The 19,599-nt window shown below is 34.2% G+C and overlaps 1 protein-coding gene across 1 annotated transcript; it reads right to left on the reverse strand.

Moving 5' to 3' along the window:
* Positions 1–2,388: 2,388 nt before the first annotated feature.
* Positions 2,389–18,698, reverse strand: LOC131939978 (fibroleukin-like). The gene is made up of 5 exons (XM_059298504.1): positions 18,586–18,698; positions 11,317–12,599; positions 10,099–10,215; positions 9,210–9,329; positions 2,389–3,764 (listed from the first exon to the last, which is right to left on the reverse strand). Exons 1-5 carry the CDS (start codon positions 18,638–18,640, stop codon positions 3,390–3,392), a joined length of 1,950 nt encoding a protein of 649 aa, XP_059154487.1. The 5' UTR covers positions 18,641–18,698; the 3' UTR covers positions 2,389–3,389.
* Between the last annotated feature and the right edge of the window lie 901 nt (positions 18,699–19,599).

A 19,599-nucleotide genomic window follows, 5' to 3' on the forward strand; every position in this document is an offset into this window, starting at 1 on the left:
GTTCACACAAATATTAGCATATTTTAACACGCTTAAATAGCCTTTGGTTTTGATAATTTATTCATACGTTTTTCTTGCTCTTTAGTACATGAACACTTGTTATTAAGTCGTTTTTATGAAGTTTTTAAGGTCAGGTTTTCATGACTGATTTAATGAACGCTTTATTGATTAAAAAAAACTCTTATATGTTGTCAGATAAGTTGAATATAATATATTTTACGTCATATTAACAAAGTTATATAGTATTTCTTCTATGCATTACAAGTTATATGATATTCAATTTTCTTCGAAAATCAATCTAGAGGTTTATAAAAAACATACGCTTTTTCTGGTTTACGGAAAAATTTCTTTTACTTTTAGCAATATAAACATAAAGTGTTATTTCAACGCCAAGGGTACAGAATATAGTCCAAGTAAAGACAGAACAGACAGACCCGACGGGTTCCGAACCTACCATTCCACACGGCACCAAGAGCTTCGCCTTCCATGCCTCAAGTCAGACGTGTAACCACTTCTACCAATCAGCTCTACAAAAATAGAGCTTTCTTGGCAGACCACTATCATAGCATGTGACACAGAAGACGCGGGCTGGCGTGACCTCTGAACCCAAAGGGCCTGACCGCTAGCCTCATAAACATTACTTTTATAGACTTTGCTCCAATTGTTTATATTATAGCCATGGCGAAAAGGAAATGTTAAAAAAAAAACATACGTATGTTCTTTTACAGAATATTTTAAGACAAATTCGAGAGCTTTACATCGTGCTACGCTAAAATTAAAGCGGGATTGATCTTCCCTAAACTTTCTCCAATATACTGATGTAACACTACGGGTGACAGCAAATCGGCATATAGATATAATTTTAATCAATTTTAAATTACTTATTTTTCCCTTTTTATCTGCATGTTGTTATTGTTTTTTGTGAATTAAAAAAAAACTGGGGAAATTAAAAGTTCAAATTCTAGACGCAGTCATATCCCTTTAATATCACACCTACTTAAAAACAGTTTAGTATAGGCCTAAATAATAAAGGATTTTTCTTTAATCCAAATGTTTTCTCCGTTTAATCGTGCGTGTAGTAAAAAAGACAGTGAAAATTAAAAGTTCAATTTCCTTTCGTGGAATCTTGAAGATATCATTTGATAATAATTAAAACTTACTTGGTCTCTTTTGTTTAGGCTAGATACATTAGTTCCTAGCAATTTATTTACTAAAACATCGATACCATTAGCTTTTAAGTGTCTGAATAGTTCAGATCTAATGCTTTCATTATCAAATTCCTCATCGATTTTATGTGTGCTTCGTATTGTACTTGCTTTTCCTCCAGCTTTTTCATACTTTTGTTTTAAATCTCAGCAAAGTTTTGGGCTTAATTTTTATATACTCATGTGTAAGGTTTAATAAATCCAATTTTAAATCCATCATAGTTTTATATAGAACGTGACTGTTCTTAGATTAGTTAAAAAAACACTGGATATCCAGCGGTACATTTTCTACTCGAGCGCTCAACTTCTAGAACAGGTAAACTCGAAAGATCTAGACCAGGAAGACATCGCCTTGAGTGGTTTACATTTAGGCTGTGCCACAAATATTTTTCAGTAGCCTCCCCTTGTCTGTACGTTTGACGCCGTATAGAACCTTCGTATCCCATTTTACCCAGTCACGCTCCCCCTACCGTGACAGCCTACAAATGTCTTTGATAGCAGCAATACTCTGGGAACACACACATACACACGCCTTCAGAATGCAAGCTAATCTCTCAATTCTAACACACTAGCATTACCGTTTTAAGCTCATTATACACCATCTAACTTGTTAAAGGGAATTCTGAAAAGTAATAAATGCACGATGCTAAAATCAACTGGTAGCTAGGACCAGAGATAAAAAAATAAAGCTAATACTCGAGCTAATACAAAAAATAACATTAAGGTAAAATCTTGTCAGCAGTGATCTGGTGTCGGAAGGTCTGACCTGTATTGAAAACATTCACGTTAGAGGAACTGACAAGCTTACAGGGTTTACAGACCACATCAGCAGGTGTATCTTGTATGACAAAATACTGATAGAAATGGAAACATTAAGTTAATAAAAATATTGAATTATCCTAGGATCACAAACTGAACACAGTTCAATTATATAGAGTTAACATGGTTCTGTAATCTCAACATAAGTAAGAAAAACGTGGTCAGTGTGTACGTTCTATAAAGTGAGTAAAGTACCATCGTAGCTGTGTGGACTCATTTACACACTGCAATTAGCTTTGGTCCTTATTGCCTTCATTACTTTAAAAATAACGACAGCTATTATATGTTTGATAATTCAGAAGATTTTATTATGTGTTTAAAAAAATAAACGAAAAAAACAAAACATGAAATAACACATTAACCATAAGTTGTATAAACGGATGTATTTGTAAATATATAAACCAAACAATTCCTTAAACTACACAAAGGGAGGCTTGATATAAAAATTAAGTGCACGTTATAATAAAGATGTATGTAAATGCATATAATTGCTTTCCATTAATTGTGTCCATGTAAACATACTAAACAAATACAATTATAAAATTAGGTAATTGGAAATTTCTCTAGCCTAAGGTATGGAACACAAACGACACTAAATTGTTCACGGGAAATAACAATTAAAATTACCCACTTGATTTGAGAGAGTATAGTTATGTACCTTGAAAACGATAATGAAAGAATATTCCAATCTCAGTAATACAAACATATTCAGAATTATACTTTTATTTTGTACTAATATGTACTTATATGTGATAGTAGACAATTCTAAATCATGAAACATGCTCGATATGACATACACTAGATAATATATTAACTACTTAAACAAAGGATTTACTTAAATGTTCACATTTATAATACAAAGCTTTACAGATCCCAAATTAACAGTTACTATCTACTTTATGCTATGTTAGATGTCATATATACATCTTTCGAAAAACTATGCGAAAAAAAATATTTAAAAAATTGCACAAACATTACACACGTTATTAGAGTTGAACTTCACACGATCCGAGTGAATGTCTAATTAAATATATAGAGGTAGATGACAACTACACTACTAGTCTAGTTATGAATATGCAAGAAATAAATGACACCATCATAGTCGGGTTTTTTTCCTGTTTTAATAATAGCAAAACAAACTCAGTTGTAGTTTTTAAAATAATTTTTTTTTAATCAAATGTTTAGTTTCATGTTCGTTAATTTTAACTTCTTATGTAGACTCACCATCGAACAAATATTGCCTTATCTAAATGTTTACATCTATTTATTTTAATATATGAAATGTTGTTTATGTTCCTGAAGATTAAATAAATCATTTGATTACTGTATATCCATTATTTTACCATAACATTGTTTTGGGGTTGTTTACATTCGACGAAGTTTCATCTCAACAAAGTCTAGAGAGTCAGACCAGCCTGTAATGGTATGCCAATTAATTCCTTTCGCATGAACACGACTCGCCCATTCACCGTTGACGTTAACAAAGTGACAATCAAAATACCACCAACCACCTCTATTGTGTACAGCACAGTTTTCACCTGACCACATATCGTTATCAGAGTCAATGGTTGTAAACTTCTGGCCTTTGTTATAACTAAAATTGTCTACAACATTCCCACCAGTGAATGACGTGTAGCTCATCTTATACTTTGCTGCTTCATTTTCTACCTTAAAACCTCTGTACACAGCGTAGAAGTCGTTACCTTTATACTTCATGTCAAATCTGAGTTCATTATAACCCTGTGGTAGACAAAAAATTAGAAATATTTAGATATTGCATTGTGTTTGAAATAGTGTAAGTATTGATCCCTCTATAGTCTATACTATATGATAATTATACATATTGATTAAAAAAACGTAACGAAAATCTATAAACAATATGCACAATTTTCCAAAACACATTATTACAATAAAACACACATTGCTTGAAACTTTCTTTGCAAAAAGAACATATTAAATCAACTTATTTTGATAGTTCGTGTATCTATCCCATCATTAAAACAAAAGACGTCTGTTCAGAAAGGAAATATTACATTATCTATTGCCTGCTTACATTGCAACTTAAAAATATATTCCCTTGCAAGAAATACTATTGATATTCAATTTACGTATGACTTTTCTAGAACTCCCTCCTTTTCATTAATCTCCTTACATTACCTGCCGTTGTAATACGCTAGCAGGTAATAAAACAATCTCCCCTTACATATGTACTAATGTACTTTTCCTTCTTTTGATAGGCTCAATAGCCCTAATTCTAAGTCTTACAACGTATCTAATGTGTATCTCTATATGTATGTTGTGTAATGGGGTTAATATAATTAAGGTGAGGGCAGGCGGGAGGGTGTGGAATAGAACTGTTGATAAAACCGGTAGATGAAGAAATGACCGGCGGAAAATATCCTGCTGACTGCATGTCAATATTCTTCAAAGTTCGTTACATAACCACGATCTTTAATGTATAAGCTTTGTTACCCTTCCTAAAAATATCTAACTAATCTGTATATAGGTTATCTAATAAACACTTCTTAAATCAACGGATCAACACGCTTAGTTTTTTTCCCGATAAAATTAAAAACGAGCTATGTTAATTTATTCATCTATTAACATACTACATGTACAGTAAATGCACCTTCGTCATATAAAGTGAAGATGTATAGTATTTGTTTCGTTAGTTAGCTATTGTTTTGTAAAATTTAAAAACTCAACGAAATAAATTACTATGCTTTCGCCATTAAAATAGCACGTTACTTAATATAGGTCCATTTAAATGTATTTTAAATATTCAATGCCATGACTGATGATTTAAATGAGCATTTCAGTGACATGTGTATACCAGACGCACAGTCCAATGGATATGAAGATTAAATAAAATTATCAACATGAATGTATTAGTAACTGTAAACAATTGTAAGCTATGTTAATAGCAGAAATGTCAAGACTTTGCATTCACTACGTATCTCCACATTTGCAGCTTATGTTATCCATCCATGTATCCCCTTTTTCAACAGCCCATTTACAGTTTTAGCCAGATTCAATACATTCTTCCGCTCATAATTGTCATATGTCTTCATCGTTCAATTCTTGAATTTTATTTATTTTATCTCCACTTCGGCAATGCATAAAGGTCAAGTTGTAGCCTACATTATTGTAGCAATGCAGAGCGTGTCTAAAAGAGCATCGTATTTTTTTTCTCGATCAGTATACAACCTCTACGGCGGTTTAATACTAAACTGGTTTACAACATCGAATGTATAAGGTTTACGGTTGGGTAATATATATTTACCTCTTAGCTTCCGAGTTTCTTGATCACAACACCTTAGATACGCATCACCGCCTCTGGTGTCTCACCAATCGCTCCTCTTTCTGATGTTTTTGTCCCCATGACCCCCACTCCTACAACCCTCGTGCCCCCATGACCCCCACTCCTACAACCCTCGTGCCCCATCTCTGTTCGTACTATTTATTCTGTATGAATATGATTTCTATTGCTCATTTTTTTGTATCGGTTTTATTTACATAACATTGTAACAAACATTGTAATGATATGTTTTAACACTAATTTAATAGTATTTTATATCTACTGTCCATTGGTCCATAGCTTACATGACCCCCCTCATGTCCCCATCCGTCTATCTTACCCCCCCCCCCCCCCCCCCCATCAGACCCCACATCTTTTCACATGGAGTTGAATATCCTGAAAGTCATCCTTAAAATGGTTTTGTTTACCTTTATTAACATGTACAAAACTATTCAAATTCTTTCATGAGAACACTGCTAACCAATCGGTGACCTTTAAAACTCGACCGTATCTCCACACATCATTATAGCTTCACGCCTACCCACCCAAAACATGTCGGTACTAAGCAGTCAAATAATCTTAGCTACGAATATGAACATCGTCCCTGAAACACCAACCTTTACCCCCTCCCGCTCAATCGCTCTTATACCAACCTGTTCGGTAACCCCCCACCCCCCCCCTAACGAACTCACCCCACCAGAACATCAGCTTTGATTTGTTTGTGTTTTTTTTTCCTGGTATAGCTAGTATTGTACAGCCATCCGTGACGATAGTTGACAGACGACAATGAAAAGATCAAGCTGAGCCTGTTATTACCTCCCCTTATTTTTACATCGTTTAAAACCTAAATTATCTGACCCTAATAGCCGTAAATAATTCGACCGGGCTCTACGATTGTAAACAACTCACCAGACTGGTAGGGTTGGGGTGGTATGCATGGAGAGTGAGAGAGGGGGAGGTTCGGCGTGCGTCTACGTCTTGTCCCGAATGGTCCCCATGAAGAGAATTATATACGTAGATCAGGGGCGGAACTACCATACCGCCAGACCCCGCAATGCGGGGGGGGGGGGGGCCCAGGACGTTTAGGGGCCCAGTTCCTACCAAAAAACATTGAATTTTTTTTTCAAAAATTATGTTTTTCATGCATCTTGAAAGTGGTTTTGTAAAAAAAAAACAGATCTACTATAGCAGAGATTGTTGCGTAGAAAAATATTTTAAAATCTACAAGAGCTGTAGTTTGAAAGGTAGGTAAACATTCACACTACTTCCATGACTTACTGCCCTTCTTTAAAATAGGGATGCCCACGAAGCTCATTTAAATAGTTTTGTACTATGTATATTAAAAAGCAATTGATTCTCTGAATTGCTACTTAAATAAGACGTACTATACAATAATATAGATATAAAAATCAATGTTTTCAAAATTGATATTATAAAAGCCAAAAATGAAAAAAATAAACATAACGCGAGAAACCATTCACGAATCAAGCTAACGTCTTTATATATTTTTGACCAGCATTCAAATGAAGGTTCGGTATAGCTAGATGAGTTTGGACTAAATTTTTTCTGGTTTGTTCTCTCAGAATGGTTATTTATTGCAATGAAGTAGACCAGGGGTCGGCAACCTTTTGAAGCGGAAGAGCCAAAAGTTACAATTTTCAAAATTTCCCTGGTTTTAAAGAGCCACTAACATTTTTTTTATTTCAAATATTTTATTTTTAAATTAAGATTATTAGTATTTGTTCAAGGAGCTGAAGAGCCGCATCTTGATATCAAAAGAGCCGCATGCGGCTCGAGAGCCGCAGGTTGCCGACCCCTGAAGTAGACTAAATTACTCAGTTAGGATATATTTATAAATAAATAAATAAATAAATAAATAAATAAATAAATAAATAAATAAATAAATAAATATATATATATATATATATATATATATATATATATATATATATATATATATATATATATACATATATATATATATATATATATATATATATATATATATATATATATATATATATATGTATATATATATATTTATATATATATATATATATATATATATGTATATATATATATATATATATATATATATATATATATATATATATATATATATATATATATATATATATATATATATATATATTTATATATATATATATATATATATATTTATATATATATATATATATAGGGGGCCCTAATCTTTTCTTTGCGGGGGAGCCTTTTTTTTCTAGTTCCGCCACTGACGTAGATGTTTATTGTACAAAATGGGATGAAATCCACTTAAACCTACTTTATGTTCGACTTTTCTACTATATGTTATAATTTCCACGCTTGTTTTTGGTAAAATGTTTCAAACCAGCCTTTGACCACCTTTTTTTAACCAACATGCTTTAAACCCAATGTATTTTATGTTTTTATTTACTTATTTATCTATTTATTTATTATACCATATGCATCACTCTAACTACCATGTAAATATCCCCCTAAACGGCATGTTATGTTTCTGTATTTGTTTTAAAATTATAAAACACGATTACATTAGGCCCAAAATTAGTTTGGACATTATAGTATCTGGTTTGTTATCTCAGTATAGTTATACATCACATTGAAATATGTTAAATTACTCAGGAAATAGATCATTTTAAATTAATTGAAGTAGGCTACAAAAATTGTTTGCGGGGAATCCCTTTTTTTGTCTAGTTCCGCAATAGATTAAACAAACGTATGAATGCCAAATGTAGTACAATATCCTTCACTTACCTAATCAGTTATTCACTGCTAGTCAATAATACCCTCTCCTTTAAAATGTATTACTCTAGTTCTTTAATTGCTGTCCTCTCCTTTAAAATTATACCCTTTACCATTCCTACCCATTTCCTATTCATAACCCTAAGCTTTACATATCGGCTGGGCATAGTGCTGACCACATTATCTCTTCATATGCCGAGGTCATAGAAACAAGTGAACTCTACTTCACTTGCCCCATAGACCGTTAGGTTTGAAAGGGAACTTTACTTTACTTTTACTTACATATCGCTAACCATTTTATATATTTCTCTATGTACTGGTGTCCATTGAATAATAAAATTGGTCAGTGTCCTAATGCAGTTTTTGTTGAGTAGAGTAATTTACAGGGGTAGTTAATCTGAGGAAATGATAGGTGGATATGACTTGAGGATAATTAAAGAGAGTGGCAGAGTTTCTTCCAGGCATCTCTTCCGGGGGGCGGGGCAAAAAAAAATTCTACCGCCCCCCCCCCCCCCCCCGAAAAAAATGAAATTTATATAATTATATAGAAAATATATACTTTTAAAAAAATAAATAAGTGTATCTCATCTACAATTCAAAGATCATATAATAATATAAATAATATGATATCTGGCGATGAATAGGACAAACATTTGTTTACCGATAGTAAGAAAAAAAAATGTTTTCCGTTAATAGACTACCTTTAACAGTTGTATACGTGCAAGTTATGTCAATTGAGATGATGTATTATAATTTGTCAATTAATATTTTATTTTAGTAAAACATAAAAATCACTCAACCAAAAAAAGCGTGTTTCATACGTACTTACCCGTGTCATAATAGTTACTACAATGTATTTAATTGTCAATGCAAGTACTAAATTTTAAAGTAGATCCTTTGTTGAAAATCACGTAGAATAAATTATGATCAAATTAAAAAATTGATGTTGAAACGACCCCATGTTTTGGGAAACAGTTATCACATAACGTAAACTAACAAGCTAGAGTATACATGTATCTTATAAAGTGATTTTTTTAAAGAATAAGAAATTAAGTGATGCCATGTACATTGTGCAGTACAAAATTCAGTTTCCATGCATATTTTTTAAGTAGCCATTATTTCCTTACCGAATCTGTCAAGCGAGAAATGACGTCATTTCCGATCCAAAAGTCTCCAGATGTTGAACCAAATCCGTTTTTATAATCGTTCCAAGTTCTTGTAAAGTTCAAATCACCTTTGATACGTCTCTGTAAGAAAAATGGCACCGCTACAATAAAGTCATAGCAAGTTGATATAATTGATTCCAAAGATAAATTATGCTTCAAATTACGCACGAGATAACATATTGAACTATTTGAATAATCAAAACGCTTATCTACGAAATAATAGCATTGATAAAACTACGGTTAAGTGAGTTGATTTGATTTATTCTAAGGCTTAATTATCTGTGAAATATATTAGGATTCTAGTTATATCATACAACAAACAATTTACATACAATCAAAGCAGTCGTTACTATATAAGACCTAATATTCTTCACATTAACTCTCTAAAATATTTCCAATACTTTGTGTATTAGACAGTTACAACTATCACGAGATAAACTTTAACGTTTGCTTCTGTTCCAACTCGAAGCCAAATAAATCCCCAATTTTATACATACAACAGAACGGATATTTTACAAATACATGGTCTAAAAAATGCACTAAACACTATTGTAGTTTATCACATAATCTGATTTTGTTGACATTATTTTAATATCCTAAATTTTATTCAGATCAACAAAATAAACTAGACTATTAGATTCAGCTTTTCTCCCCAAAACGATGAGATATATTAACAATTCTAATAAAATATATTATACAAGCTCTGCATATGTAGTTCAACTATTACGTTTTTTTCCCTTTAATGTGTAGCTAAGTGTCTATCGTTGTGTATCATACATCTTTTTTCATCAACACAGTTAAAAAATATATCGGAAAAATGGCGAATGGCTAAGAAAAATGACAAATTAACCTGTATAATAATCCATCCTCCACCGTCAGTTTTGTTATCACACAATGTTCTGCTGACATCTACTCCAGCCTCTGTCATGTCAGCTAAAACATGATCGTTCATGTTGGCACATTTTAACTGGAGTAAAATTAAGTTAGAATATGTTTATTTATTATTATTAGTTGAAACGGAATGAAATTAAAATATATACGTTACAATATTAAGACAGCTAAACATTTCTCTTTTTCTTTAATAATAATAATATTGTATTAACTACATAAACATTATCGCCACACATCACACAACTACGAAGAATATATACATTCACATGTATGTATGTATTCATATACTCATATATGTTTGTGCGTGTTTGTATTTGTTTAAGTATAAATATATTCGCAGAAATATTGTTAGTATGAGTAAATGTTATTTCACAAAGATAGCCCATTCAATATATCGTTTACTTTCTAAACATTGTCGAGACAAGGAACGAATTTCTGTAAACGAGGCGACCCGCGGCATATCATACGCCGCTATTTAGTTGTGTTTTTTTCTACTTTTCAGTAATTCATAATTTGTGAATTCGACAGTACCAATGCTGCCACTGAAAATATGTGCTTTAAAACACTAACCCCCACCCCCCCCCCCCCCCCCCCAGTGAAAGCAGCATCCTCTTAGTTACCTCCTTTTAATTTTAATATCGTTTCAAACTAAATTATCTGTCCCTAATAGCCGTCACCAAACCCGGCTCTATGATTGTAAAATGTAAACATTTAGAATGAACTACAACTCACCAGGCCACGTAGGGGAGGTGGTGGGGGGTGGGGGGGGGGGGGGGGGGTAGCGATAGAGAGGAAGAGAGGGGACTGCAAAGGCGCGCTTGCAGCTTGTTTTCTAACGGCTCCAAGAAGAGAATTATATATATAGATGTGCGCTCTAGGTACAGCAGCAGCAGAAGTAAAAAGTGGTGAAATTATTATTTTAAAGACATTCGACTAAATCATACTTTTATACATATGTATTGATTATGCATTTTTCTTTTAAAATAATCACCCGCTAACATTTGTTAGAATATTATCTGAATGTTAAAATATTTAAAAACATTCACGCTTTTCAACTTTTAACGAAACTAAGCAAAGTAATGATGTAAGGCCAATTCAAAAACAAACCATGCCTAAATAAAATACTTTAACGTTAACATAGCAGATTTTGATCCTAAACAAATTATAATTAACTTACGTATTCACTTTCATTGAACACAGGGCCACTTAATCTATGTAATCTACTGACTATGACACCAATTTGATCTGATTTAGTAATCAGGTTTTTAACGATGTTATTCATCTTCTCCATACGGGCATGTATATCAGTGTCTGTATTGTTTAGTAGTGATATAGCTGATTTTAAATCCTTCAGTGTCTTTGACTGTGTCTCTGCCAATAATTTGTTGCTTTCCCCCAGTTGTTGAATGCTTATATTTTGACGTTGTTCCAAAATCGCTGTGTTATTTTTTAACAATTCGTTAGTTAAATTTAGAAAATCTTTTTTGAAATCTTGCATGGTTTTTGTTAGAATTTCACTTTGATTTGACCTTTGAGACAAACTCTGTATATCAAGTGATACATTAACCAAACTGTAGTTCAGTCTCTCCAGTTGTGTGTGTAAAGTATTGTATAGTCTTGATACGTTGTGTACTGACATATTGTGTATTTGAAGTGTTTTATTGTTTGCTTCTATCTGTTGAATTGATTTTAGTAATTTTTCAGTCAAGGTGTATTTAAAATGCGTGAACTCTTGATTTGTGTTATCTAAGGTGTTCAATCTGTTAACAATGTTGTTCATTTGATTTTCAAGTCTCTGAATTGTAGATCCTTGGGCAGATAACACGCTATTTAATCTACTTTCCATCGCATTAGTAAGGTTAACCAAAGTTTCATCACCCTTCTCCTTTTTTAATTCTGTTTTATGATAACTAAGGTTTGAATGTTTGTCATCTGTTAATAACTGTAAATTCATCTTCAAGTCAGCACTGTTTAATTTATCTGAATCTTTAAATGTTTTTAGAAACTCAGACATTCTATCAATTGTTTTATCAAACTCTGAAGTTTTAGCCTCTAAGGTCATCAACATCAGCGGCTTACGATTTCCTTGATCAACAGTTTTGGTTTTATTCTCTTTCATCTCAATGAGACCCCTTTTATTTGTGTAATACACATCACATCCAAACACTGTACTAAAACAATCAGAAGGTTTTGTAAACGACACAGTCAACTCTCCAAACACCTTTGAAAACTTTCCATCAACTTTTGATCCATTTACTTTATAATCTTGAACTCTTGAATCTGATTCTGATACAGACGCCAACATAATCTTCCCCTCTAATTCACTGATCCTATAGACTGACATGTTGACAAGAGCTGAGATTTCATTTTCTTCTCTAGTGCTCTCCACACAATGTAACTTGGCACAGAATAAATGTTTACCCTCCATATAGTATTCTCTTTCCAATGAAATGTCAAGTCCTGAAAATATATAAGTATTTTATAAAAACTTGTAAGCATAAAATATGGCTAAGTTTGCTTTAAATTGAGAAACAAAAAGCAATAATATCCCTCCAATTACCATCATGTCTATGTGTTTGTTTGAAAAAAATTTTTATCACCGTAAGTTATTATTTATATAAGTATAAGTTTTAAATAAACATGTATCCCATTGTTAAAGCATTTATATTGTTTTAATTCCAATAGACAAAAGATCGATCACACACAGATGTTCTACACTGCTTCTCATCACTGTAAGACAGCTTAACATTTCTGTCAGCTTGAGGCAAAAAATATTTCTGGCAATATAAGACTAGTCTGCCTATATTGTAACGTTTAAACGGTCACATCACGTACTCCATCTTTACATCTCTGGAGCATCTTATAAATTATTACAATTTCAATATATACACACATTATAAGTGTAATACTACATAATACTGACATGTTAATAATATATTAAGGATGTTCCGTTACCAAATGCAGTTTATGCTAATTCGTTGCGGTATTATAATATGCTGATCGATTGTACAAGGTACATTAATTATATAATATATTTGATCGATCGTGTACTTATAGCACTTCGATGCAGTAATTTAAAGGGAATTCTTTTTTTTTCGTTATTGTTGTCAAAAATTGTCACTTTATATTTGGACCCTTCACTCGTTTTACTGTACAAGCACAACCGTTAACCTTTTTGCGATCCTGATGGTCAATGGTGCAGTAGAGTTAACCTATTTCAATGACCTCAGTCGATGAAGTGAGAGCGCTTTCAGCAATATTCTCTTCCTCGCTTTATGAATGTAAGTAAACCGCGTGTAAACTTCCAAAATAAAGTTTAAACGCTGCATTTAATAACATCTTAGATAGTCTTATAATATTGTGAGGCTGGTCATCTGCAACATGGTATGTTGATAAAATATGGTATGTTGATAAAATATGGTATGTTGATAAAATATGGTATATTGATAAATTATGGTATGTTGATAAAAAGTGGTATGTTGATAAAATATGGCATGTTGCTAAAATATGGTACGTTGCTAAAATGTGGTACGTTGATAAAATATGGTATGTTGATAAAATATGGTACGTTGATAAAATATGGTATGTTAATAAAATATGGTATGTTGATAAAATATGGTATGTTGATAAAATATGGTATGTTGATAAAATATGGTATGTTGATAAAATATGGTATGTTGATAAAATACGGTTTGCTGATAAAATATGGTATGTTGATAAAATATGGTATGTTGATAAAATATGGCATGTTAATAAAATATGGTATGTTGATAAAATATGGTATGTTGATAAAATATGGTATTTTGATAAAATATGGTACGTTGATAAAATATGGTATGTTGATAAAATATGGTATGTTGATAAAATATGGTATGTTGATAAAAACCGCTCAACGGAGTAGAACTCTCATGAGTAAATAAACAACATTCTTTGTTGAAAGGCACATACGCTGTTAGGATACTCAGATATAATTGAGCAACGTATCAAAGAAATGCATAGTCTTACACGGAATTAAAGTGTAGAGTTTCGCATTAGAAAAAGATAAAGATAAGAATGAGACTGGTCGACTATTGTCTCTAGCGTTGTTCCATCTTGCCGAAGATTGGATCATGAGAATTGCAACAGAGTAAAAAAGAAAGTATATACCACGGACTCACTGATAACAATTTGATGACAAAGACTTTGTAGAATATCTCGTCTTATCTCACCCAAGCAATAATAAGTACAATAGGGAAAAAAGCAACCAAAATATCTACAACTCTAAAGGCAAGTTTATAGGGAAAAAAACAGAATCGTATAGAAAAAAGGAAAAAAAATCTCTCCTATATAACTGAAAGATAAATATATCTAAAGCATAAAATCTGCCACGACCAAGGCAGGACAAACAATAAAAATATAGCACGGAGAGGTGCAGACAAAAAAGCCAAAATTTGGAAAGGCAAGAGAAGCTTTTAGCCATATGAAAACGTCTTGAGTTAGAGAAAACTGATTGTCAAGTTAAAACTAAAATTATCAAGCCTAAACGTTTGCATAGAGCAATAACTTGGATAACTAAAATAAAAATACAATTCATGCATGTACAAAATATTTGATGTATACTCGCCTGAAGAACAGTTTTAAAAGAAACTTGATTAAAACCATCATCAAAGAAGAACACTAGAGTTACACAATTCAGAAACTGATTCAAAAGGAGGTGTAAATTATTTATTATTATTCCAAAGGAGTGACTACTCTTTAAACAAATATTTGGCATCAACTATCAGGACCCAGAAGGAACCCATTGTGGAAAAAATCCGCATAGATTTAATTGGAGTCAGGATTTAGAGAAGAATATATTAGAAGATGAACCAACATTAAGGAAATGTAGAGGAAAAGGCTACTAATTCTGTTGCAAAGCCATAAAGAGGTCGATACTCCAAAGAAAAAGTACGCAAACAATTCATCCAGCAACTTCCTACCTCTCAATTTTCAGTGCCGCCAGACACAATGCGGGGAGGGGGGGGGGGCACACCATTTAATTCCACCCCACCCCCTACCGGGGAATTACCCTTACCCTATCAAGTTTGAATCCTACCTAGAAGTCTATAACTATAAACTATCTCATTCCTAAACATTAAGAAAAAGACCAAACCAAAGCATCTGCCTAAGCCTAAAAAGTAACACAAAACTAAAATCAACCCTAGCCATAGCCCTATCCCTATCTCTAAACCTAGCCCTAGCCCTAGCCCTAGCCCTAGCCCTATCCCTATCTCAAAACCTAGCCCTAGCCCTAGCCCTAGCCCTAGCCCTAGCCCTAGCCCTAGCCCTAGCCCTAGCCCTAGCCCTAGCCCTAGCCCTAGCCCTAGCCCTAGCCCTAGCCCTAGCCCTAGCCCTAGCCCTAGCCCTAGCCCTAGCCCTAGCCCTAGCCCTAGCCCTAGCCCTAGCCCTAGCCCTAGCCCTAGCCCTAGCCCTAGCCCTAGCCCTAGCCCTAGCCCTAGCCCTAGCCCTAGCCCTAGCCCTAGACCTAGCCCTAGCCCTAGCCCTAGACCTAGCCCTAGCCCTAGCCCTAGCCCTAGCCCTAGCCCTAGCCCTAGCCCTAGCCCTAGCCCTAGCCCTAGCCCTAGCCCTAGCCCTAGCCCTAGCCCTAGCCCAAGCCCTAGCCCTAGCCCTAGCCCTAGCCCTAGCCCTAGCCCCAGCCCTAGCCCTAGCCCTAGCCCTAGCCCTAGCCCTAGCCCTAGCCCTAGCCCTAGCCGTAACCCTAACCCTCTCAGGGGGTAATGTCGGAGGGGAATGTCCGGGGAGTAATTGATGTTTAACATCTGTAAGTTGTAGCAATGTTTATAGTTTAAAGACATACATTTATTTTTATTTTTACAGAAATAACCTGGTGTCAATCTTGTGTTATTTTCTATTTAAAAGAATATTAATAGGGTTTTAGATAAGAAATTGTGTAAGAATACTGATAGGATTTTTTAAAAATAGTGTATATATATATATATATATATATATATATATATATATATATATATATATATATATATATATATATATATATGTATGTATGTATACACACTTACACACAAACACACATACACACATACACATGCACACGTACGCATATACGCATATAGGCAAACATACAACCATACACACTCATACACGCATACACACATACACGCATACACGCATACACGCATACACGCATACTCGCATACACACATTCACGCATAAACGCATACACGCATACTTGCCTACACGCCTACACGCATACACGCATACAAACATACACGCCTACACACATACAGGCATACACGCATACACACACACACACGCATACACGCATACGCGCATACGCACATACGCACAAAAGCACATACGCACATACACACATACACACATACACACATACACACATACACATATACACACATACACACATACACACATATACACATACACACATACACACATACACACATACACACATACACACATACACACATACACACATACACACATACACACATACACACATACACACATACACACATACACACATACACACATACACACATACACACATACACACATACACACATACACACATACACACATACACACATACACACATACACACATACACACATACACACATACACACATACACACATACACACATACACACATACACACATACACACATACACACATGCACACATACACACATACACACATACACACATACACACATACACACATACACACATACACACATACACACATACACACATACACACATACACACATACACACATACACACATACACACATACACACATACACACATACACACATACACACATACACACATACACACATACACACATACACACATACACACATACACACATACACACATACACACATACACACATACACACATACACACATACACACATACACACATACACACATACACACATACACACATACACACATACACACATACACACATACACACATACACACATACACACATACACACATACACACATACACACATACACACATACACACATACACACATACACACATACACACATACACACATACACACATACACACATACACACATACACACATACACACATACACACATACACACATACACACATACACACGTACACACGTACACACGTACACACATACACACATACACACATACACACATACACACATACACACATACACACATACACACATACACACATACACACATACACACATACACACATACACACATACACACATACACACATACACACATACACACATACACACATACACACATACACACATACACACATACACACATACACACATACACACATACACACATACACACATACACACATACACACATACACACATACACACATACACACATACACACATACACACATACACACATACACACATACACACATACACACATACACACATACACACATACACACATACACACATACACACATACACACATACACACATACACACATACACACATACACACATACACACATACACACATACACACATACACACATACACACATACACACATACACACATACACACATACACACACAAACATACACACATACACACATACACACATGCACACATGCACACATGCAGACATACACACATACACACAAACACACAAACACACATACACACATACACATGCACACATTCGCATATATGCAAACATACACATGCACACGCTTACACGCCTACACGCCTACACGACTACACTAATACACTCATATACGCATACACGCATACACGCATACACGCATACACGCGTACACGCGTACACGCATACACGCATACTCGCCTACACGCCTACACGCCTACACGCCTACACGCATACACGCATACACGCATACACGCATACACGCATACACGCATACACGCATACACGCATACACGCATACACGCATACACGCATACACGCATACACTCATACACACATACACGCATACACACATACACGCATACGCACATACGCGCATACGCACATACGCACATACGCACATACGCGCATAAGCACATACGCACATATACACATACACACATACACACATACACACATACACGCATACACACATACACACATACTCACATACACACATACACACATACACACATACACACATACACACATACACACATACACACATACACAAATAAATTTGCAAAACTATGTTTTTCCGACTATTGTAGTAAAACGTAAAGATTCGTGAAAATATCGATTTCGATTTTTTGGACGATTACAATACTTCCTCTATACTTCGTATACGTGGAAATAAAAACAAACAATTGTTACCTAAAAAAAACCACAGATAATTAAAACTAAATATCTCCATCACATTTGCGTTGCAGTTATATACAACTGTACTTACCACAGGTGAACATGATATTTACAAACAACAGAGCCGTCAATAAAATAGAAGACATTGTAGAGTTGTGTAGTTCTGTATCACACGAACTAGAGACTTCTCTAAACCGCTGCTTCTGTTTTCTTGTGAGGAAATCGCCGTCTATTTATACCACAAAGTTTCGTTAAAGACAAAGAAAAGTCGTTAACACTTGTTTATAAAAACGTGTGGTAATCGCTTACTCCGAATTTCCACATAAAAAATATGCTGAAACGTAGATATAGTTAGCGGATCTCAAATCAAATAAAATGGCTACATATTTAAAGCCCGTCTTTTATTTTATAAAAGAAATTTCTAGGTTGTTACAGGTAATTTGTAGGTTAGATTAGAATAGGTTAGAATAGTCTAGAACGTACGGGAGAGGCGTGTAAGAGTTGAGTTAACCCCGTTGTGTAGCTACCCCCATTTTTATGTATTGCTATACCCAGGTCTAATGCGGGTATAAAAGCTGAAATTAACGATTGTGAGAAGCTTTTTGTTAGTAGCGGCTAGGGACGAGGGCTTGTGGTGTAATGATAAATATGAGAAGTTAAAAATGTTTGAACAGTGCCCTGAATAATGTTTGGAGTTAAATGAAAGGACGACCGTATTGTGTCGTATTGTTGTATTATTTAATTTAGCACTTACATCATGTTTATTAAAAAGAATACGTTATCATTAATACTTTACTGAATAGCATTTGATTTTTATTGAGCAAATCATTACTTTAAACATTGCCGTGTTGAAGGTATGTAAGTCAATTAGCTCATTATAAATGTATACACTAAGAAGAAACATGGAGACTAAGGAGATTTTTACAAGCTTTCATTTAACTCACTTCCTAGTCAGTCTGTCGTCAGTCTCTCTAGACCGAAACGCCGGAGTAAAAATTCGGACAGTTCTACTTGACCGATACGATTCACCCTTGGCACGTGGGTCAAGACATGAAGACAATGTAATCTGAAACTAATTTGACTTAATTGGATGCCTAATTAATTT

Source organism: Physella acuta, unplaced genomic scaffold, assembly GCF_028476545.2.
Source record: "Physella acuta isolate Inbredline_101_S28 unplaced genomic scaffold, ASM2847654v3 ptg000306l, whole genome shotgun sequence".
In the NCBI taxonomy this organism is placed as follows: Eukaryota; Metazoa; Mollusca; class Gastropoda; family Physidae; genus Physella; species Physella acuta.

What these genes read in the sequence shown, in the direction of transcription:
- LOC131939978 (XM_059298504.1), bottom strand. Translation starts at nt 18,640, where the DNA reads ATGTCTTCTATTTTATTGACGGCTCTGTTGTTTGTAAATATCATGTTC. An exon ending in AAATATCATGTTCACCTGTG is followed by an intron (nt 12,600 to 18,585) that starts GTAAGTACAGTT and finishes ATATATTTTCAG; the next exon opens with GACTTGACATTTCATTGGAA. An exon ending in TGTTCAATGAAAGTGAATAC is followed by an intron (nt 10,216 to 11,316) that starts GTAAGTTAATTA and finishes ATTTTACTCCAG; the next exon opens with TTAAAATGTGCCAACATGAA.